This window comes from Beta vulgaris, chromosome 4 (genome assembly GCF_026745355.1).
Source record: "Beta vulgaris subsp. vulgaris cultivar EL10 chromosome 4, EL10.2, whole genome shotgun sequence".
Taxonomy (NCBI): Eukaryota; Viridiplantae; Streptophyta; class Magnoliopsida; order Caryophyllales; family Amaranthaceae; genus Beta; species Beta vulgaris.
The window spans coordinates 12,877,231-12,900,318 of record NC_079205.1 but is presented as its reverse complement, the minus strand read 5'-3'; the positions used below and the strand labels follow the sequence as shown (position 1 = coordinate 12,900,318).

The 23,088-nt window shown below is 40.0% G+C and overlaps 2 protein-coding genes across 2 annotated transcripts; both read right to left on the bottom strand.

The window, feature by feature from the left end:
• Positions 1–12,069: 12,069 nt before the first annotated feature.
• On the bottom strand, positions 12,070–12,633 carry LOC125496489 (uncharacterized mitochondrial protein AtMg00310-like). Its single transcript, XM_048641960.1, has one exon. The coding sequence runs from the start codon at positions 12,631–12,633 to the stop codon at positions 12,070–12,072; it is 564 nt and encodes a 187-aa protein (XP_048497917.1).
• A 5,123-nt stretch (positions 12,634–17,756) lies between these two features.
• LOC104891540 (ethylene-responsive transcription factor 8) lies at positions 17,757–18,656 on the bottom strand. Its single transcript, XM_010677248.3, has one exon. The coding sequence runs from the start codon at positions 18,572–18,574 to the stop codon at positions 18,017–18,019; it is 558 nt and encodes a 185-aa protein (XP_010675550.2). The 5' UTR covers positions 18,575–18,656; the 3' UTR covers positions 17,757–18,016.
• Between the last annotated feature and the right edge of the window lie 4,432 nt (positions 18,657–23,088).

Genomic DNA, 23,088 nt, shown 5'->3' with positions numbered 1-23,088 from the left:
CTAAATTCTGATTTCACTACAAATACACCTCTATTTTTATCATGACACATCATTAATTGTGAATGGTTCTTGAGAATAGTGATTTGTATGTAAATTTTTGTAAATGTTTTTGTATGTATTGACGTTCTAGGTTATTAGTTTTAGTTTGTATGTTAATTTTGAGTTTTAATAAAGTTTTCCGATTATTTGAGTGATTTGCGTGATTTTTATAACGTGATTTTCTCAATTGTATGAGTTATTTGTAAAGTTTATTCTTTTAAGTGATTTGTGAGTGAATGTTGTAAATTAATTTTCGGTAGTTTTCTTTGAGTGTCGATTTTGATTTTGACATTCCTTTTGTAATTTAGAGAGGGAAGGGGGGCAAAATAGACATTTCAAAAGGGGACACCATTACTCCCCTTTCCTGATATAATAGAGATTTTGAGATAACGAGAAACAGAACTTTTAATCCTAATTTATATTTTACACCAACTTTATCCAAATACCAAAATGCCCCCATAAAATACTTGTGGACTATGGCCTAGTACAAGTCGGTAGCTGAGAGTTTGAGCCTGAGACAAGGTTGAAGCTCGCCATTTACCATCCATACAAATGAAGGATTGAGACTAAGAGCGAGAAGGTAGCACGTGTGAATAGAATTAGAGATCAGCACAAAATGGCGACATAGATGTGGCGGCAGTAACAGCAAGTGGTAGGCACCCAAAGTTTTGTCTGCGTCGCGTGTCTGCTGTCCCAAAACTCCTACTTTTCTACTTTCCAATTCCCACCATATAGTCACCGCATCAAGGAAACCAACAAAAATAGGATAAGAAATAATTGTACGACTATCAGTAGAAATGGACATACACGCAACAGCAAGCAGACGCGTGTATGTGCTTCACGTGAAGCCTATGGTACGACCAGGTAAGCTGCGTCGCCTTTAAAATTGATAGGGAACGCCGAAAAGAGAGGGTCACGTATTGGAGTGAAAGTTCGGTGAACGATTTGAAATAGGATTTAAACAAAATTTGGATTCTAATATTTTAATACGAATCCAAATCAATTAGAGTTTGAATCCGATTCGATCCAATCCGAATTTTCTTACTCCAAATTGGATCTGATCCGAAAATTCGAGTTTTTAAAACTCTAATTTTTCGATGAAATAAATTAAGTACAACAGCAGCATAGTAGATATAGGAAATGAGTAATTAAGTGGTGTTAGAGTCGTAGGGGAAGGGTTGAAGTGCTATGTCAACTGGGCTACGAACTAGGCCTTTTTAAAAAAAAATTAGTTAAGCACTTCAACCCAATTCAGATACATAATACAAGGCATATTACTCTTCGGTTATATTGAATTTTTGGATCCAATTACCCTCAATCCAATTCGATCCGAAAAATCCAATTTTTTTCAAAAAATTGCAACCAAATCCAATCCGACAATTAGAATCGATCCGAATTAATAATTCGGATTGGATTGGATTTTACCCGAATAACTTTCACCCCTAGTGTCTTATACTTTAAATTGAATTTTGTTCTGACATGGAATAAATGATGTTGGAGTGAACCGGTATCCTTCAACTATGTAAGCCAGTTTGACGTCCTGCAAGATAGAACACGTAAACTGACATTGGGGTTAATTGGAGGAACTCCCCCTCTAATGTCTAAGTTAGTAAAAGGTAATAACCGGTATATCTCAGGTAGAGTATATTAGCATGTGCGAACATACCTTGTGACTCATATCGTGGGGTATTTATTGGAGTCGGTAGTGTCCTAATTAAGATAGGACATTGCTCCTATTGACTGGATATAATTATATCCTCCTTGATACTTATCTCCAGGCCCATAGGCGCGTTGAGTGAATATTGGATTAAACCCAGGTATTAGGGATGGCAATGGGTCCGGGACCCGACCCAGACCCGCTAGGACCCGACCCATTTATAAGGGTCTGGGTCTAGAAATTTTAGACCCAATGGGTCCGGGTCGGGTCTGGGTCCCGAAGAACGTGGGTCGGGTCTGGGTCCGGGTCCACATATGCTAGACCCAGACCCGCCCCGCGGACCCATTTACATATTAGAAATTTTTTTTTTTACCTAAACTCTAAAATTTTATGAGAGACATTAACTTTATAAGTTGTAACATTTTAATATTTTATCAGTTAATTCTTAAAATTTTATTTAGAGAATGCTTTAACCATGGATACAAGAACCTATATATATTAGGGGGAAATTTTTTAATTACATATATTTAAAAATGTGATGAAAACTTAAAACTAAGAAGGACCCATTTAGGACCAGTAAGGACCCAGGACCCGCTAGACCCAGCGGTCGGTCTGAAAAATCTAGACCCAACGGGTCTGGGGCGGGTCTGGGTCTGTGAAAAATAAACGGGTCTGGGTCCAGGTGGACCCGACCCAGACCCGCCCCATTGCCATCCCTACCAGGTATATTTGAAAATGACACAAGTTAGGAACACCATCAAGGTATCCCTATAAGGCCGACATGACGTAATCAATGGCCTTCATATGTATGAGACGACCATGACGGTCGTTAACGGTTCAACAGGATCGTTATGGAACTTAGATAACCCTCATATATGATTGTAACAAAATAGATGTTATACTTCCTTTTTAGGTAACATTATCTCTTTATCTCTCTTCTATCACATGGGTCTTTTTTTCTTTCTCTCTATCTCTCTGTTATTCAAAAAAATGTCTAGAAAAATTCGATTTGAAAATTATAATATCTATTTTGTTACGGAGTAATTATAATAAATAAAGGCAAGGTCCTAGAGGTGGGCATGGGCTGGATCGGCCTGCGTGTCAACCCGACCTGTTATCTCCTACGTGGGTTGTGGGCCTACCACAGTCAAGAAATTTTATTTCTGGCCCATCCTTACATGACCCCACCAATATGGCCGGCCCGAATGTCCCTTTTTTGTGATTTAGTCTAAAATAGCCAAAAAAACTACATAAAACACGGGTCAGGTCCGCGAGGGCGCGAGTCCGGTCCGTGAACAAAATCTGGAAATTTCAGGCCTGACATGCCATTCATGGGCTCGGGCCCGGCCCGCTAGTGCCTAAACCCATGAGCCAAGTCCGTGAACAGGCCCATTCCTGCCCGGCCCATGTCCGGGTCTATTTGCATCCTATGTAGACATGTAATCCATTACTCCATTGTGGTTTGGTCGTCAATTTTTGCTTTTATGAATATAGTAAGGATATGATACTTGTAGATAACAACGGGGCACAAGTTCAAGATATCATAAACACAACAGAATATATGGAAATTTTATGCACCTCTAATAAAATAATGTTGTCACATTAACATGTCAGAAAAACATATTTACTTGCAAGTACTCAAGTAGCAAGTAGTAGGGTTTAATGGTTGGGGGATTGTTAGGGATCAAATTTATCTGATGAGGCAACAAGCTAAGCTATCGCATTGTGTTAGTTTGCATGGATAAATGGCAGCATCGATTGGGCTAAAGGAGGAAAAGCTTGTTGACATGGCAAGCAGTCGAAGACCCCCTATTGTGTTAGGAGAAGCGCGTGACATTGAGAGAGAAGTGGAGCATGATTGCAACTAAAAAAACTAAGAGGATATCCCACTCACCCTTGATAATAGGATCTAGGCCAATCGAAGGCCAAGATGGGAAAATGGCTATGGTTGCAATGTTATTATTTTAGTGTATTTATAATTCATTAGCTCACATTTGTAAATCATCTCTACTCATTTCTTCTACTCTCTTACTAGCTAAAAGCAACTCTTGTATTCTCTCACGCAAAACTCAGGCAACTTAGTGAATTAGCAGGATATCAATCCTCCCGTAGCTTTCGCTCTCTTCCAAGGGTTTTCCACGTACGTAAAAACTTATCGTGCGCATTTATTCTTATCTCGTAACTTTATTTACGCAATTTATTCTTATTCGCAAGTTAATTGTCATTCCCTCTCAAAGCAAATTAGTCTTAGTGTGAAATTTGCCCTAAATAAGGATCTTATGTACAAGTGTGGAGAATAATTGTGTTAACCTTGAGTAGGTTAACCAGCTGGCGAGTCGGGGCAGCAACACGCTCGGGGGAGCAAACCGCCTCGCTAGGCTGGGCAGACGGGAATGCTGGGCCAGCGAGCGCTGGTGATCTAGCGGGCTGGGCAGCAAACCTCGATGGGGGAGTTGGGACGCCAGCGGCCGAGGGGTAGCCAGCGGCTCACTAGAGCTAGGCGTGGGGGGAGAGCGGCGCCCATCGAGCGTTGGGAAGGCAGCACACCCAACAGACGAGGAACGAGGGGTGGGGAAGGGCCAGCCGACGCAAGTCGAGTGGGAGAGTCGGTAGCAATACTGTGGGGCCTAGACTTAGACATAGGGGAAGACAATGGTAGGGGCACATAAGCCGGGTTGAGCTCGCGTGCAACATTTGTGGGAGATCAATCACAAGTCAAGACCAAGGGTGAGGTGTAAGGCACAGAAGACACTGAACCAACTAAAGTACGATATGGAAATTTATGTTCATGAAAAAGAACATGACGACTAGTGATGACTTTATTAGTAGTAGGATCAAAACAGCGATACCCTTTATAATCTAATGCATATCCAATAAAAACACCGGTTTTAGACTTAGGTTGTAGTTTGTGATTTTCAGAGTTCGGAAACAAAGGGAAGCATTTACAACCAAACGTTTTCAAAAAATGATAGGAAGGAGGACGATGAAACAATTTTTCGAAAGGTGAGACACCCCCTAAAACCGAGATAGGCAATCGATTGATAGTATAAGTTGCAGCATATGAGGCATCAACCCAAAATTCAGCAGGAAAGTCAGAATGAATAATCATAGTACGTGCCATTTCAATGATATGACGATCTTTGCATTCTGCAACACCGTTTTGAGCTGGAGTATGGGGACAAGATTTTTGAAAAATAATGCCATTGTCAGTAAAATGTTGTAGAAGAGGAGAATTATCAAATTCCCTCCCTCCATCACTTTGGGAAATTTTAATCTTGCAATTAAATAGATTTTCAACCATCCTTTGGAAAACAATAAATTTAGAATAAGCTTCTGATTTACGACGTAAAGGATAAATCCAGGAATATCGCAAAAAATCATCAACAAACACAACATAATAACGAAATAATTGATTTGACAAAACAGGAGATTGCCAAAGATCACTGTGAATTTTATATAATGGATATGAAGAAATATGTTCAACTGAATCAAAGGGTAAACGATGTATCTTTCCTAACTTACATCCAACACAATCATCATGAAATTTAGAAGTACATGTGATCGAATGATTTGAACATAAATTTCCTAAGATATTAGAAGATGTATGACCCAGACGAGCATGGCACACGTCACCTGACTCCTTAGTGGCTAGGAAAGCAGGAACTGATGATGCAGGAGGGACAACAGTAGGCTGAATAGGGTAGACATCTTGCTTAGTAGATCCCTAAAGCAGAACTTCCTCCGTTGTCTGGTCCTTAACAGAAACAATTTTTTTATCAAAACTCACAACACAATCATTTTCGCGACACAACTTTTTAACTGATAATAAATTATGTTTTAAGTTAGGAACATGACAGATAGACGACAACTGGAGGGGACGACTTGTAGTTTTTAAGATTAAATAACCAGTACTTTTAATAGGGAGTAAGGTACCATTACCAACTACACCAGAATTAGACCCAGTATAAGGAGTTTTAGCAGAAAACTTACCATTCTGAAGTGTCATGTGAGATGCAGCTCCCGAATCCGGATACCAGACTGAATCATTAGCTTCACCACCAACAGACAGTGCAGCTAAGGCTCGAGTGACACTTTCATAGGAAGAAGGAATAAAGCTGGAATTGAATCGTTGAGGGCAATAGGCAGCTTGATGACCTGGAAACCAACATAAACCACAAGTATCGGAAGTAGGGGTAGAGTTTACATTGCTACTTGATGAATTACTCCCTGCAGACAACAAATCATTAGTAATATAATCTAGGCAAGGCATACTATAGGATGACAAGTTAGAATATTTACTCATACCTAGGGATGACAATGGGTCCTAGACCCGACCCAGACCCGCTAGGACCCGACCCATTTATAAGGGTCTGGGTCCAGAGATTTTAGACCCAATGGGTCTGGGTCGGGTCTGGGTCCCAAAGAGCATGGGTCGGGTCTGGGTCCGGGTCCACGTATGCTAGACCCAGACCCACCCCACGGACCCATTTACATATTAGAATTTTTTTTTTACCTAAACTCTAAAATTTTATGAGTTATGATTTTGTGAACTCGTTAGTGTTGTAACTCCACTAAGACATGTAACTTTATAAGCTGTAACATTTCAATATTTTATGAGTTAATTCTTAAAATATTATTTAGAGAATGCTTTAACCATGGATACAAGAACTTATATATATTAGGGCAAAAATTTTTAATTACATATATTCAAAAATGTGATGAAAACTTAAAACTAAGAAGGACCCATTTAGGACCCAGTAAGGACCCACAGACCCGCTAGACCCAACGGATCTGGGTCTAGGTCTAAAAAATCTAGACCCAACGGATCTGGGGCGGGTTTGGGTCTGTGAAAAATAAAACGGGTCTGGGTCTGGGTCTGGGTCCAGGTGGACCCGCCCCAGACCCGCCCCATTGCCATCCCTACTCATACCATTGTTGCGTCCCCTAGCATTGTTGTTGTTGTTGTTTCCGGAATTACGAAGAGGATTGTTGTTATTATTTCCACCATTACCCCGATTATTTTGAGTTCGACCATTATTTCCATTATTGCCCCCTCTATTTCGATTATTCTTCCCTTTATTTTGGCCATTGGAATTGTTCCTAGATGGGGAAGTAGAACTAGTAGACTGAAGAGCCACCAAAGCATGATGCGAAGAGGAATCAGATTCATCCTTCGAGTTCATTACACGTTGTTCATGAAGTAAAAGCTTAATTAGGACGCAAGTCATCAAATCTTAAAGGAAACAGGTAATGCAGGAGGGTGGTAACTAGATGGTCATAATCAGAATCACGATCCAAACCAAACAATGTATGCTGAACTAAATCCTGATTAGAGACAGGACACTGAATAGGAGCTAAGGAATCATCAATAACCTTTATTTCACGCAAATAACCATCCATAGATTGTGAATCACTCTTTTTAAGACGAGTTAGACGTCCCTTTAATTCCATAGACCTAGCCATACTATCATGCATATACCGATTTTGTAGACGATTCCAAATTTCCACATATGTAGATAAATCATGCACATCAACGAAGATATCTCTAGACAAGGTTGCAAAAATCCAAGACTTAATTTGTTGATCAACACGCATATATTCATAGAAAGATGCATTAGGAATTGAAACACCACGATCATCAAGAACAGTAGCAGGAGGAATAGAGACCATTCTATCCTTTATATATAATATTATCCCCTTTACATATAATATTATCCAATATCTTGGCTGCTTGCATTGGAGAGAAAGAAGTTACGCTGGGAAAGGAATTTGTTTTGTGGGACATCAGACTTTGGGAACCAATATTGTATTGTAAATCATTCATCCGTTGTCAGCTTGCCTAAAAAAATCTATTGGTACACTGATAAGTTTCATTGGACCTAATCCAAGCTCACAATGGATGAGCTTGATCACATACAAGGTTGGTAGGGTTCCATCCTAAAACCAATTGGTGATAGGTTTCCTAATTCACATATGGGTTATACTATAAAAACTATCTTTCACATATGAGTGTTTAGAATTAGAGCACACCAATAAGGTACACGATAATAATTAGCCCCTTATCCAAGGGATAGCCCACGACGGAGGAGTGCTTTACCATATATAAGGTTGATAGGGCTCCATCCTAAACCTTATATGTTATTCATTCTCTCTCTAATTTCTCAATATGGAACAATTATTTACTAACTCACATGTGGATTATATAAGGAAAATCTTCCGAAGAAGAATCTAGAAGTTGGGTTTCTCTATCAGAAACATAAACGATTTATTATTTTTTTTAGACAAGACGGAAGACTTAAGCCAAATCATTTATCTCCTGCAAAAAAAAAATGTATATTTGAATGAAAATTGCATGGAGAATATGTGTCGGTAACCTTTCCAGAGACGATAATTTTTACGGAGAGGAAGAAGAACGAGTAACAAATATTTATAAGTAACTCTTGATTGTTTCATAAATAAAATAGGGCTATATCTTTTTGATAATTTATCAACATGTAAATTTATGAGAAGCATATGATTAATTGGTTGATGTAATTATTGATGATTATGTAAAATTCTTTAGGTTGCATAGGTTGGACATGATGATTATTAGAAGAGCAAAATAAATTGAAAAAGTAAAACAATTCCTCAATTATATATACTATGTCTTTAATTTGTTGTATATTTTTTAGTTGTGAATTAGGCATAGGGATGACAACGGGTTGAATTTGGATCAAATCATACATAATTCGACTCTGATTTCGAAAATCCAAATCGGTCCCGAATTAAAATCCTATAAAATTCCTAACATCCTCCTCGACTCCGTCCCGATCCAACTTTTCTTGGTCCCATTAATATAATAGAAAAATATTCTATAATACAAATAATTTAATCATCACTATTTTTTATCAATCATATCAAAATCTTACATAATACAAATAATCTAATCATTACTATTTTTTTTAAGAATCAATTCTTCCATGGAAAAATCTTTATTGTCTCAAAGTTTGAGTCAGACTATACATACATTATACTAATATAAATAAAAAAGGACTAATTTGCCTTCAAGTCAGAGTCGGATTCGGGTGTCATATTTTTTTAAAAAGGAATTCGGCTCCAGCTCTACTTCGACTAGGAATCGAACTTCTTAAACGTAGTTGAATTTGGATTATATTTTGGTTGGAGTTGGCTCGAATTTTTTCCTTCATATCGGGGCGAATCAAAGTCGTCGGATTCGGACTGGATTGACATCCCTAAGTAGATAATAATCTCATTTGATTCAGTTCACCAAATTCCAAGGGTTCTAAGTACCTATATTTTTCAATTTCTTGTTCCATAATTTTCACTTATTTGATCTCAGTTTGTACTTTGGGGATTTGAGGTGAAGGATTAAGGAAATTTTTACTTGAGTACTTGTGGCTTAGAGTCAAGTCTAAGAGTCAAAGAGAGAGGACTTCTTATGAGTTATTAGAGAAGAAAAATAGTTAGGAAATCATCTCGGGATCTTGAGTTCGGGTTTTTGCAGTATTAATAGGTTGTAACATAGGTGTTTGACCTATTGTAATAAGGATTTGGGTAGAAAAATATTTGAGTAACCTTTAGGGTTTCCAATCCTCTTAGACACATGAGAATAAAATATTGATATGTATGTAATAAATTGATGGGAGAAGTGACATAAAAATTATGTTTCAATGTATTCCTAACCAATGAAATTCAATAATAAGAGGATTGACAACTTGGGGCCACTCAATCACTCTCCATCTAAATCTCTTGAAGGTGAGGTTATCGATCAACTCTTATTTGGTTTAGGAAGGTTTTCACTATACACTCCTCATTTCCCTTATTATTTGCTCCATTTGCATTTTCGTAGTTTTCTTTTTTTGAGGGGAAAACCCAAAGAGGGTTAAGCATTTATATCAGCAATTGCAATGTTAAGAACGTCCTCTAAAACATCAGACTCCCAACTACGCCAACCAAGATCCACGGGCTGGAAATGGGTTAAGTAGTGACACTAGTGGAAAAATAAGGAAGGGCTACGCTAAAAAAAGCCCCTAGGGCTGCGTATTTTGACAGCAACCCTTTCCATAGCAGTCCTTCACTTTTCAAGTAGGGCTGCGCTTTTCAAACGCAGCCCTTCACAATGAAGGGCTGCGCTTTTTACCTAAAAACGCAGCCCTTCTAAGGGCTGCGTTTTTAGGTAAAAAGCGCAGCCCTTTTAGACCAAAAAAAATAAAAAAATTGAAATAATATAGTTTGATAAAGCAGCAGCAACAACCAAAGGCGTGTAAATGCAAATCCAGAATTGAAATTAAAATTTAGATTTTTATTGATTCTGATGAATATCATACAACCAAAATAATGTAATATACAACTGAAATTAAATAACAGATATAACAAAACAATGATTATTCCAGAAATCTTAGTGCTGAAATGAAAAAAAAAAAAGGAACGGAAATAGAAAAAAAAAGGAACGAAAATAAAAACAGAAGTTAACAAAAATGAACAAAAAATGAAAAAAAATAACCCTAAAATTATAGATCTGAAAATGAACTAATCTGAACAAATCTGAACATTAACGAAAATGAAAAAAAATAACCCTAAAAAAATAAACTAATTTGAAAATGAACAAAAAATGAAAAAAATAAACGAAAATGAAAAAAAAACCCTAAAATTATAGATCTGAAGTTGAAATCAGGACACTAACAAGCGAAGTTCACGAGGAAATCTCTAGCAAGACCACCGCCAAACTCGTCGGAGGCGACGAACAAAGGCCGAAATAATGACGGCGGCCTTCGTGAAAGTCGAATATTGCGTTTCTTCGTGCTCTTTCTCTTTCCTCACAACTTCATCAAACGGTAAAGGCTCACCGGAAATACGCCTTAGACGCTCATTCATCTCTCGTGTGTCCCCACTCTCTCTTCGAAATTCGAATTTCGTTACTGTTTGCTGCCGTTTCAGCGGGCTTTTCGTTTCTATCGTTTCAGCAGTTGCGGGGATCCTTGGCTCCCGACGAGGCGGCGACTGGTTTATGCACTTCCATTCACGAATTTCACGGCAAGAGTAAAGGTTAGTGTTATCAAATTTCTGATGAAGAAGAACAGTCGAGTCTTCGATATGAACAGGCGAACGCCGTTGTGAGAGAGGAGAAAGAGAATGAGATTGTGAGAGACGAGAGAGATTGAGAGAATGAGGGAGGGAGGGTTGGAGAAATAAACCCTAGCGCGCTTCTTTTAAGCCCAATGCGCTTCTTTTCAAAATAAAATAAAAAAAAGCCCATGAAGGGTTGCGCTTGTCCCAAAAAACGCAGCCATTCATTTAAAAGGGTTGCGTTTGACTAATAAACGCAGCCCTTCTCTTTACAGTAGGGCTGCATTTTTTAGTCAAGCGCAACCCTTTTTGTAAAGGGCTGCGCTTTTCTATAAAAACGCAGCCCTACAAAAAAGAAGGGTTGCGTTTTATTTAAAAGTGCAGCCCTATAGAAGGGCTGCGTAATGAAGAAAGCGCAGCCCTTCCTTTTTTTCCCCTAGTGTGAGCAAGTTTGTTGCCAGAATGCTTTACAAACGACCATTCAACGCATCAAAAGCGAGAAGACAAAGAGAGAATATCCTCAATAATAAGAGAAAAATCACTAAGACCCGACACACCCTGTTTTAAAGCTTGAATTACAGAAAGACAATCACTTTGAACAACTTTCTTGGAGAGCTCATTATCGATGCCCCACTTTACGCCGGCCAACACCGCTTTGGCTTCCGCCACACGCACCTCCCAGCACACCCCAACACCGAACCACCTTCGTCCCTGCACACAATGCCCAAACCATTTCCCCACTTGCCTAAGAAATCGGCATCCACATTGATTTTTACCCAGCTCGCAGCAGGCCTCACCCATGAGGTGGGATAGACCACATCAGTCGTCGCAGGCTGCAGCGCCTCACATGACGCGGCCTCACTCGCTTCCTTATGAATCTTTTACGCATAGGCTATAATGCTTGCAGGCTCGATTCTCTCGCCTTCCATAACCACCCAACACCGAGCTCCCCAAATGGCCCATGCAATTGTAAGGAACTCTTCAACACCCTCCCCTTCTAATTGTGGCAAGAGATGACCCCACCACTCCCCTACATTCCTGCAAGCCTCGCACGGACAGCTCAGCTCCCACACTCCCCTCGCCAAGCCACAGTGGTAAAGGGCGTGGAGCCCCGTTTCCTCCACAGCCCACACACCTCACAGCAGGATTCAATAGATTGGACACGAGCATGTAACCCGGGAGGCAACCTTCTCCAAATCCTAACATAACGAATCGGGAGGGAACCTTCGACTCAAAGGAATCTTACAAACTCTTTCCACTTCAAAAGGCAACAATACTTGCTTAAGAAGATCAACATTCCAATCCTTTCAAACTGGATCGATGAAAGCACTAACCTCCAAGTCTTCGATAGCCTCACCCCTAGGAGAAAGGATCTTATGAAATTGTGTATTTGGAATCCAAGCATCTTTCCAAACCTTTATACTCTCACCATCCCCAACCCTCCACCTCATACCTCTTCTCAAAACCCACATAGCTTCCCATATGCCTCTCCAAGTATAACTAGGGCACGAACCTAACTCGGTTTCCATGAAAGAACTAGTAGGAAAATAGCGAGCCTTTAGTAACTGGGCAAGAAGACTCTCGGGATGCATCACAAGTCTCCATGCATGCTTTCCTGACAAAGCCCAATTGAACAACTTCATATCTTTGAAACCTAAACCTCCATCTCGCTTATCTCTACACATCTTCCTCCAAGCCACCTGATGAATCTTTCTTTCCTCGTTTTTCTGGCCCCACCAAAATTGAGAAATAAGAGAGTGAATTTCATCACAAAAAGAAGATGGGAACTTGAAAACACTCATCGCGTAGGTAGGGAGAGATTGGGCAATAGCCTTTATCATGAACTCCCTACCCGCTCTAGACAACACCATCCCTTTCCATCCTTGAAGCTTCTTCCATAATTTCTCCTTAACACCTCTAGTAATCACCTTCTTCGATCGTCCCACCACAATAGAGAGGCCAAATATCGATCATGAATATCTACTTTCTATACTCCAAGCAACTGAGTAATAGCTTCCCTTCTCGAACTCGGAACCCCTTTACTAAATGAAAATTTTGTTTTATCGAAATTCACCTTCTGTCCTGAAGATAACTCATAAAGACTAAGGGCCTGTTGAACCTCCCCAGCAACCTGTAGCGAGGCTCGGGAAAAGATTACACAATCATCCGCAAATCGTAAATGATTAATCGACGGTGCCGAAGGAGCTAATCGAATCCCCTTCAAAGCTTCTCTCTCCTCTGCTTTCTTCAATAAATGGGAAAAAATTTCAGCACAAAGGATAAAAAGGTACGGTGAGATCGGATCACCCTGCCTTAAACCCCTCTCCGGCACAAAATCTGCAGAAGGCTTGCCATTTACTAACACAGCAAAAGTAACCAAACAAACACACTCCATAACTCGACTAATCCAACCAGTATCAAAACCAAAACGAACAGAGAAGCATACAAGAAGTCCCACTCAATCCTATCATAAGCTTTAGACATATCCAGTTTCAGAGCCATACAACCTGTAGCGTTGTTGTTTTGTTTCATATGATGAAATAACTCAAAAGCAACTAAAATATTATCTGTAATTAAGCGCCCTGGAGGAAAGGCACTCTGATTCATAGACACAATATTATACAGAAACCTCTTCAGGCGATTTGCTAACACCTTCGACATCAGTTTATAAACAACATTGCATAGTAAGATGGGCCGAAAATCAGACATACGATGCGCATTACTCTTCTTAGGGATAAGAGTAATATAAGTACGATCACTACAAAAAAAAGCTCGTATAGCAACGGAAAGTTAGGGACAAATTAAAATCCGTCCCTAAATTAGAGACGGATTGTAGGATCCGTCTCTAATCAGGGACGGATACACAAAGCCGTCCCTAACTAGCGACGGATCCTAAAATCCGTCCCTAAGATCCAGAAATTCGTCCCTAAGTTAGGGACGGATTTTACAATCCGTCCCTAAATAATTAGCTCCTTAAAACTTAGGGAAAACAATTGCCTTTAATGAGAAAAATTAGGGACGGAAATGAAAAATCGTAGCTAAATTAGGGACTTTCTACGAACTTTCACAAAACAATTTGATTTTGAAAAATTAGCGACGGCAACTGAAATCCGTCGCTAAATTTAGCGACGGATTTCGAAATCCGTCCCTGAATTAGCGACAGATTGTCAAATCCGTCCCTAATTTAGCTACGGATTTTAGAATCCGTCGCTAATTCTTCCAGTCCATATAACAGATTTTACCGATACATATTAACAAGTTCGTATGCAGAGTAATTGGTTGGACCTTTAGCTTATGACTTTGAGGTTACGAGTTCGATTCCGGAGAAGAGCGCATCCAGTTCGATAACGAGTAGGGACGGATAACAGTTAAATCCGTCGCTAGAAATTGGTGATTAAGAGTAAAATCACCACAACATTTTTTTTAAATTTCATTTTAGGGACGGATATGTAATTTTCGTCCCTAAATTTAGGGACGAAAATGAAAATCCGTAGCTAAATTTTAGCTACGGATTTTCATTTCCGTAGCTAAATTAGCTACGGATTTCAAAAGCCGTAGCTAAATTTAGCTACGGATTTTTATTTCCGTTCCTAAATTTAGCTACGGATTTTTATTTTCCGTCCCTAATTTAGGGACGGATTTAAATTCCGTCCCTAAATTTCTGTCCCTAATTTAGGGACGGAATACAAAGTTCCGTCGCTAAATTGATTTAGCGACGAAGGTTCTAGGGACGGACAGAATCCGTCCCTAAATCCGTCGCTAATTCAATTTAGCGACGGATTTTGCCTATTTAGCGACGGATTCTGTCCGTCGCTAAAACGAGTTTTTTTTGTAGTGGATTAAGGTTTCCCGGAGAGGACTCCCCTCTCAGAATACTCAACACATAATGGGTTACAGACGGCCCTACAATATGCCAATAAGACTGAAAGAACATAGGACACATATCATCAGGCCCCGGGGCTTTGATGGGATGCATCTGGCTCAAAGCAAATCGTACCTCCTCCTCAGAATACTCGGCTCGAAGTATGGCATTCATATCGTCAGTGACTCGCGCATTAAAATCTTGAAGGGCTTCTATGATCATAGAAGGCTCAGATGAAGAAAACATAGATTTGAAATAATTCAAAGCAACCCCACAAACTACCTCTGCACCAACGTGTTCAACATCATTGTCGTCTTTCAGCATTCGAATAACATACTATTTAAATTTATTATATATTGAAGAAAAATAAAAATAATAACATTTGGAAACTACAAGTTACAAGGATCAATTAAAGAAGATCTCATGTGATGATATTTTTTATTATATTTCAATGTGACATTTATATGCCATAATCATTATAGACACGATAAACTAACAAATTTACTTAGCATAATATAAACACGAGTAAAGTGAGTGATTATGCTTATATGGTCTGTTTAAAATGTTTGATCACTCTTTTCACTCAAGTTTATGTTTAACATTTTCAAATAACTAAATAATAGCCTAATAGGAGTTACTTTTTTGTTGAACAGGCAGAAAAAAAAAACCAACAAATATCAATCAGACAAGTCGTTTTCAATGTCAAATAGACCAACGATTGCAACCTCATGGTCAAAGAATGTAAATGTCATCATTGATATATTACTCTTCAATATTGAACTATAGAGTAATTTTTAGATATTATTATTACTCTTCAATATTGAACTATAGAGTAATTTTTAAATATTATTGCTCACTTTAGAAGTTGATTCATCCATTCAAAACTTAAGTTGGTTAAACTAAAGGCCTGTTCTATTCGTCATAAAACAGTTGAATTGAATTGAATTGAACTTAACTGAACTTAACTGGATTGAATTGAATTGAATTAAATTAAACTAAATTGAATGTAATAAATATATAAATAATATTTAAATAATAATAATATGAATATTAAATAATAATTATAATGATAAGTAATAATAATGAATAATAATAGTATTTTGGATTTTTTAAATGATAGTTATAAATAAATAAGATTAACAATCATAAATTAATGATAATTAATAATAATTATTTTATATTATTTGTATTAATATATTAATACTTGATGATGATTATATAATAACAATAATATCTAAGAAGTAAATTCATATTACTATTTTAATAATTAGATTTAATAATATAAAATATTTAGTAATAAAAATAATGATTGGGTCGCACCACGCATCATAAATCGTTTTGACGCAATTTGACTGGTTTATGGGCTAAAAACGTAGATTTATTTGTGCTTTTGGCCTAAATCATGTTCCTCCTAATAATAATAGTAATAATAATGAGAAAGCTATAATAAACAAAATAATATATAGAAATAATAATAATAATAATAATAATACTTACTAATAATGATATAAAAATAAATAATAATAATAATAATAATAATAATAATAATAATAATAATAATAATAAGAGTAATTAGTAAAATAAATTAGACCAACATAATAATAATTTAACAAATGGAGTTGAGTTGAACTGGACTGAATTGAAAATAAGTTGGGGCCAACATGCCCTAAAGGAGAGAATATCCCATGGGAAGAACTCTATTCCATCATTCGATGCATGGACTTTCAACAATTTCACTATGCACCAAATATATTAATATAGTGACAGTTTATAAACTATTGTTTTATCTTTTGGAGTCTATTCAGTTTAACTTATTTTCAAAAAAAAAAATATTTTAGGAAATTTTAACACCTTAGAAAATAAATGTCAATATATACATATAAATCAAAATAAGTTGATTAAATTGAGTATAATTCATTTGGAGCTCTTGCAGATTTTGTATAAACCAAAAGAATAAGTTCCCTTGTCGGTACTGTATACTTTAACACCAAATGATAAGTACACTTTTAACACCAAACGATAAGTCGGCAACAATGTCAAAATCTCAATCACAATTGCATATGCTTTTTTCTTGGAAAATGATATACGTAGCCCTTAGGGCTATGTATAAGGTGCTTAAAATGGAAATAAAATATTGAATCAAGCATTTATTACCTCAATTGATGTGAAAATGTATCTTGAATTCTTAAATTATTTCCATTTAAAGAAATGTATTTAATGCTTATATATAGCCCTAAGGGCTACATATAACATTACCCTTTTTTCTTTTAATCACATAATTTTACTTTTTTCTTTGACATTAAATTCTTTACCAATCTTTATTTGTTTCTTCCAAAAAAGATAATTTCTAGACTTATGCATAAGAATTATCGGTCAATAATTTTCTCATAACCATTAAACATTATATTAGAGTGTAAGAGATAACTTAGTACATACTATCTCTGTATTTTTTTTAGTTGCACCATTAACCTTTTTCACACTATTCATCAACCAACTTTATTAAGTTATCTTGCATCATTATATAAGTAAAAATATAGTCAAGTCGAGTCTTGTTAGATTCGTCTCAATGCGAAAATTCCAAATATTAAATTGTTATAATTTTTACTTACACCCAATAAAAAAATATTAATGTTTCAAAAAAAGTCTCAACATTTACATAGTGTCCGCACCTATTACACCCCTCAAGGCCGCAGCTTAGACCAATTATTATTTTATGCAAGTAGCGTTCCAATTGATTAAATAGACCTGGGCATGGGCCGGGGCTGTTCATGAGCTCGGCCCGCGAGCTTGGAAAAATGGCGTGCCGGGCCGGGCTGGATTTGAAAGTTTCAGATTTTGTCCACGGTCCGGCCCAGGCCCACGGGCCGGGCTCGTCCCTCCCGCGGGCTTGACCTGTATTTTATGTTGTTTTTTTGTAAATCTAACAGTTGTAGGCCCAAAAAAAAAACAAAGGAAATGAGCGTTAAATCTGCGGGCTGGCCCACGTGGACTTGTGCCGGTGCGAGCCTAAAATAAAATTTATTGACCATAACAAGCCCACGGCCCACATAACGGGCTCGTGCCAGGCCAATCCGGCCCGCGTGCTGGCCCGAACCATGTCCATCTCTATGATTAAATAACAAGATCCTCATATGATAGGGAATAATATTAGATTAAATTACTACCAAAAAGAAAAGGAGATGTTTGTTACTGTATTTACAAAACTTCTGACAAGATAAGAGAAAGCGCCTTTATCTTCAATACAAAACTAAGGCTCGCCATTCAACTCTCTGTCTCCTCTCTAATCCTCTGTCAATTTTTTTTTTTCTTCTAAGCCAACCCAAAAAAAAAAAAAAAAAAAAGTCTAAAAATCAAGTGTGACCCATCACCAAATTCCAACTACTAGGATGAGATCATGCAACTTCCTGTGGTGGGGCCAAGTTAAGATCAAGATCAATCACCGACATCCGATTTCCAGAATCAACGGTTGATTCCTCACTTTGAGTTTGGGCCCCACCATTATGTCCGCACCTTAACGCCTCTCGTATGTCAGACACTCTCTTGGCCAACGCACCATAAAGCGCGTAAGAATTATCCCCACGCGCCGCCGCACCGTCTGCGGAGAGAGTAAGTTCAAGTGACGGCGGCGGCGCGTCTAAGGATTCAAGGGTAGTGCTGTCGCCACTGCTCAAACAACACTGATTACTATCGGCAAGGGAAAAATTAGTCCGCGCTTTCGCCCCACGGAACTCTACCGCGGCAGCGTCATAAGCACGCGCCGCCTCTTCAGCGGTGTTGAAGGTACCAAGCCAAACACGTGTCTTCTTCAACGGGTCGCGTATTTCAGCCGCATATCTGCCCCACGGCCGCTTCCTCACTCCTCTATAGCGTATCTCGGCATTGGCGTTGGCGGCAACGCCAATGCCGACACCATGTTTAAGGGCATTTTGGTCTTTTTCCTTTGGGGACATTTTGGGTGTGATGAAGAGAGAGAGAAAAAGGAGGTTAAGCAGTGTGTGGGTGTGTGTGGGAGAAAAGAGAGGCAGGAGTGGAGGGGTATATATAGGGGGAGGAGAGAGAAAATGAGGAGAGTGTTGTCTGGTGGAATGAGAACTTGACGCTCCAATGTATGAGCGTGAGATGTGTGTGACTGTTTTTGGATTTTAATGAGGAGAGTCGTGTAGTCAAATTCATGGACTGCGATTTATGTTATGTCCACCTTTTTTTATAGGGGGGAGAATTTAATGGCACACCGATGTATAAGACCTCTTGTCCTCCATTAAGATAAAATGCTTACCTCATTATTTATTCCTACCCTTTTCAGCGGTCAGTGTAGAAACAAGTAATGGTGCACTTCACGACCCAATCAGACCATAGCACAGCAGCCATTTGTTAGTTCTTGTATTTAATTAACCACTGAGTCACTGAGGCGTGAACTGCCGCCTAAAATATACGAAGAATAACTGAGTTCGAGTTTTTAATTATTTGGACGGTGTGGGAACACGTGAAAATAAGGAGTAAATTTGGCTCTGGTACTAAGTTATTGTGTACCACAATTTGAAATTTTTTTTTTTTTTTGAAAGGACCACAATTTGAAATTTTAAATTTGCATTAGTGAATTGGATCAATTGGAATATTGTTTTTTTATCTTTCATTTATATTCAAGAACTCTGCTCATGTGACCGTCAATAAAAAAAAAAAATATGGTTATTTGGGCCCATGGTCTGGCCCAACAAACATTAAAAAACACTTCGTTCAAGGCCTATGTCTTGTGTGTTAAAGGAGGTTCATCAGCTTTTAGGGACTAAAGCAACTTTACCTTAAAAAGGTGGTGGCTTCCCTAGGTATTGGGATGCTCCCCAAAATGGTTTCCTGTCAGGGAAATCCCCAGCACTATAAATATCAACCATCTCATCAATGAACAGATATTCAATTCTTACCTAACAAAACCAGATCATCTCTCTCTAGACTTGCTTACTTTCTCTCTATCACTCAATCTAAACTGACTTGAGCGTCGGAGGGACTTTCTTGGGAACACCCCCGGGCCAGTTTTTCCTTATTTTGCAGGATTGACAGCTACGAGACTCGGGATCATAACTTAACTCGGGATTTGACTCTCACCCTAAACACATTACTCTTTTGACTAGTTTCTAGGCAGAAACAGTTTGGTGCCGTCTCTGGGGATACTACATCTCAAAGTCACGTACCGAGAGCAACATGGCACCCCGAAGGAAAACCACCCGAGGTTCACTATCCACCCACCCACAGCCCTCCAATCTCAACAACCACGAGTCTTGGTCGAATCCCTGGTGATAGGCGATGAGGGATCGACCCACGCAATGATGAGCACTCTACACCCCGAGATGATCCGGCTCCAGTCACCATGGCGGACATCGAAAGGATAGCTAAACAGCTGAACGATAACATGCAGAGGAGCCTGCAGGAGCTCATAGCTGGGATTCCCCAACTCAACCGAGGGGGACCCAGAGTATTGACACAGGGAGAGTCTCGGGGCAGGGATGATCCCAACACTCACGTTCCTAACCGGGACGGACATCGATTGGGGGGGAGAAAGGTCCTGACAGGTTAACTCTCATAGGACCATGAACTTTGATGCCAGGCGCATCATAGAGGAAAATCGCAAGCGTAGAGCGGAGCAGGACGCTCGAAACATACTGAAAAAGAGGAGCGGGAAAAGACACATCAGGTTGAGCAAGCTCATTCTCAGACCCCGCGGAAGGAACGATAAAGGTCCCATGTCGGGTCCAAGAGGTCGAGGCACGAAGATGAAGGGGACTCGGGTCCCCTCGAAATAAGACCCTTGTCTTAGTAAACCAGGGAATGCTCAATTTCATGACCCCCTTCAGTTGGGAGATCATGGAGGTCCCCAACCCGGGAAAGGTTAAGGTCCTCTCAATTGAGCAGTACTCGGGTAGCAGTGATCCCGAGGACCATATGGCCGCCTACAAGGCCCAAATGAGCGTACAGACTGGATGCGAGGCCACCTGGTGTCGCTATTTCCCGACAACCCTCAAAGGGTTAGTGCTCAGTTGGTTCTCTGGTTTGTCACCCAGCCTCATCACCAACTTTTCAGTTCTGGAAGCATTATTTCACCAACACTTCATCGCTGGATGGAGGCACAAGAAGACCAGCATCCATCTAATGTCAATCAAGCAACAAGAGCATGAGAGCCTCGCTGATTACATCAAGCGGTTTAATGAAGAATCGTTGAAGATTTCAGATCTTCAAGACGGGGTAGCATTCACTGCCCTAATGTCGGGACTATGGCTGGGGAAGTTCATATGGTCCCTTGCTGAAAACGAAGTTTTAACCTTCACTGAGGCCATGAGTCGGGGTCAAAAGTTCATCCAAGCCTCCGACATATGCAAGCCTGTCGGGGATAAGCCTAAGAAGAAGAAAGAAGAACTCCCTTACCGGGAATTGAACAAAAATATGAGGAGCAATCAACAAGTCCTCCCGAGAGTGCGTGACAGATAATGGGAACGACCCTCGTTTCAACAGAAACAGGCGAGAGATCTATCTTGATCTCAAGCACAAGTCAGTGTTACCCATTCCTCCGCCTGTAAGAACCTCAAAAGACGGGGGGGATCAGAGGTTATGGTGTGAATACCACCGGGAGTGCGGTCACACCACAAAAGACTGCCGGGAATTGAAGAAGGTCTTGGATCAATTGGCTGTTCAAGGAAAGCTGAATATGTACATCAAACACCCCCGAGAGGAGAAGGGGAAGGAAAAGAAGACAAGAAATGATAGCGATAACACTGATGGCTATGTCGACGTCATAGCCGGGGGCCATGCCTTAGAGGGGTCGTCTGGCCGAGCTCGAAAGGCCCACCTTCAATCAATGACGCACCGGGTACTAGAAATAGAGCCTATAAGGACGGGATGCCTAGTGATGACGTTCGGGGAGCCTGACCGGCACATACACACCCCCCATGATGACCCATTAGTCATAGAAATGAAAATTGTCAACTCTCGGGTAAAGAAGATCCTTGTTGATAGCGGTTCCTCAGCCGATATCATCACCCTTGACTGTTTACTCAAGTTGAAGTATACCGAGAGATCGTGATCCGTACTAGCCAACCGCTGATAGGTTTCGGAGGCGGGTCCGTCTACCCTCTCGGGTACATAAAGTTGGCCGTGAGGCGCGGGAAGAGAGGAAAGGGGAGGAGTCTATCAGTGGACTTCCTAGTTGTCGATACCCCGCTGCCTTACAACGCCATCATGGGTAGACCCACCATGAACAAGATAAAGGCATCCATCTCGGTGTATCAACTGTTGTTGCAACATGAAACCGATGATGGGCAAGTCGGGTTGATATACGATGATCAGCAAACAGCCTGGGAATGCTACACCAACAACTTTCGAACAAGGGCACCCGAGGAGAGGAACGAGAAGAAAAGAAAAAGAGAAGAGCCAGCAGACTACCCCACTGGACTATGGGTTTACATATCCGAGAACCCCAAGTTCTACGAACGACCCTAACCAGTAGAGGAGGTTGAAGAGGTTGTAATAGATCCAGAAGTCGGGCATTCCTTGAGGATCGGCTCGAACCTCAGCCCCGAGATCAAGGAGCAACTAATTCACACCCTGAAAGAGTTCAAGGACGTCTTCGCCTACTCAGCCTCTGACATGCAAGGGCTGAATCCCGACTTTGCTTCCCATGAGCTGAATATCAAGGAGGGATTTCTCCCCATCAAGCAAAAGCTCAGGCATCAAGGGCTCGAAAGGACTGTCGCAGCTGCGGTAGAAGTAAAGAAGCTACTGGAGGCGGGAATTATTGAGAAGTGTAAATATACTGAATGGTTGGCCAATGCGGTCTTGGTAAAGAAGGACAGTGGAGCTTGGTGCATGTGCGTCGACTTCATAGATATAAACAAAGCAGGCCCCAAGGACACCCATCCCCTTCCAAAGATCGACATGTTAATCGATTCCACAGTTGGTCACGAGTTGCTTAGCTTCATGGATGCCAATGCGGGATACCCATCAAATCCCCATGGCGGAAAAGGACCGGGTGCATACGACATTCGTCACGGCCCAAAGCGTGTACTGCTATAAAATGATGCCCTTTGGGATAAAGAACGCAGGGGCTAAATATCAGCTAACCATTAACAAGGTCTTTGCAGAGCAACTCAGGAGAAATATTGAGGTATATGTGGACGACATGATCGTCAAGAGTAAGAAGAAGATGGATCACGTGAATGATCTCAGAGAAAAATTAACAACACTCAGGCGCTACGACATGAAGTTGAACCCCAAAAAATGTGTGTTCGGGGTGAAGGGGGGTAAGTGCCTGGGATTCCTGGTTGATTAACGGGTCCTAGAGGCAAACCCCGATAAGACCAATGTGGTTTTGAACATGTCATCACCGAGAAATGTTCGGGAGACACAAAGGCTAACAGGGTGCCTCGCGGCATTAGGGCGCTTCCTATCCCAATCGGCCGACAAGAGCTTACTCTTTTTT

What these genes read in the sequence shown, in the direction of transcription:
- LOC125496489 (XM_048641960.1), bottom strand. Translation starts at nt 12,633, where the DNA reads ATGGTGTTGTCTAGAGCGGGTAGGGAGTTCATGATAAAGGCTATTGCC.
- LOC104891540 (XM_010677248.3), bottom strand. Translation starts at nt 18,574, where the DNA reads ATGTCCCCAAAGGAAAAAGACCAAAATGCCCTTAAACATGGTGTCGGC.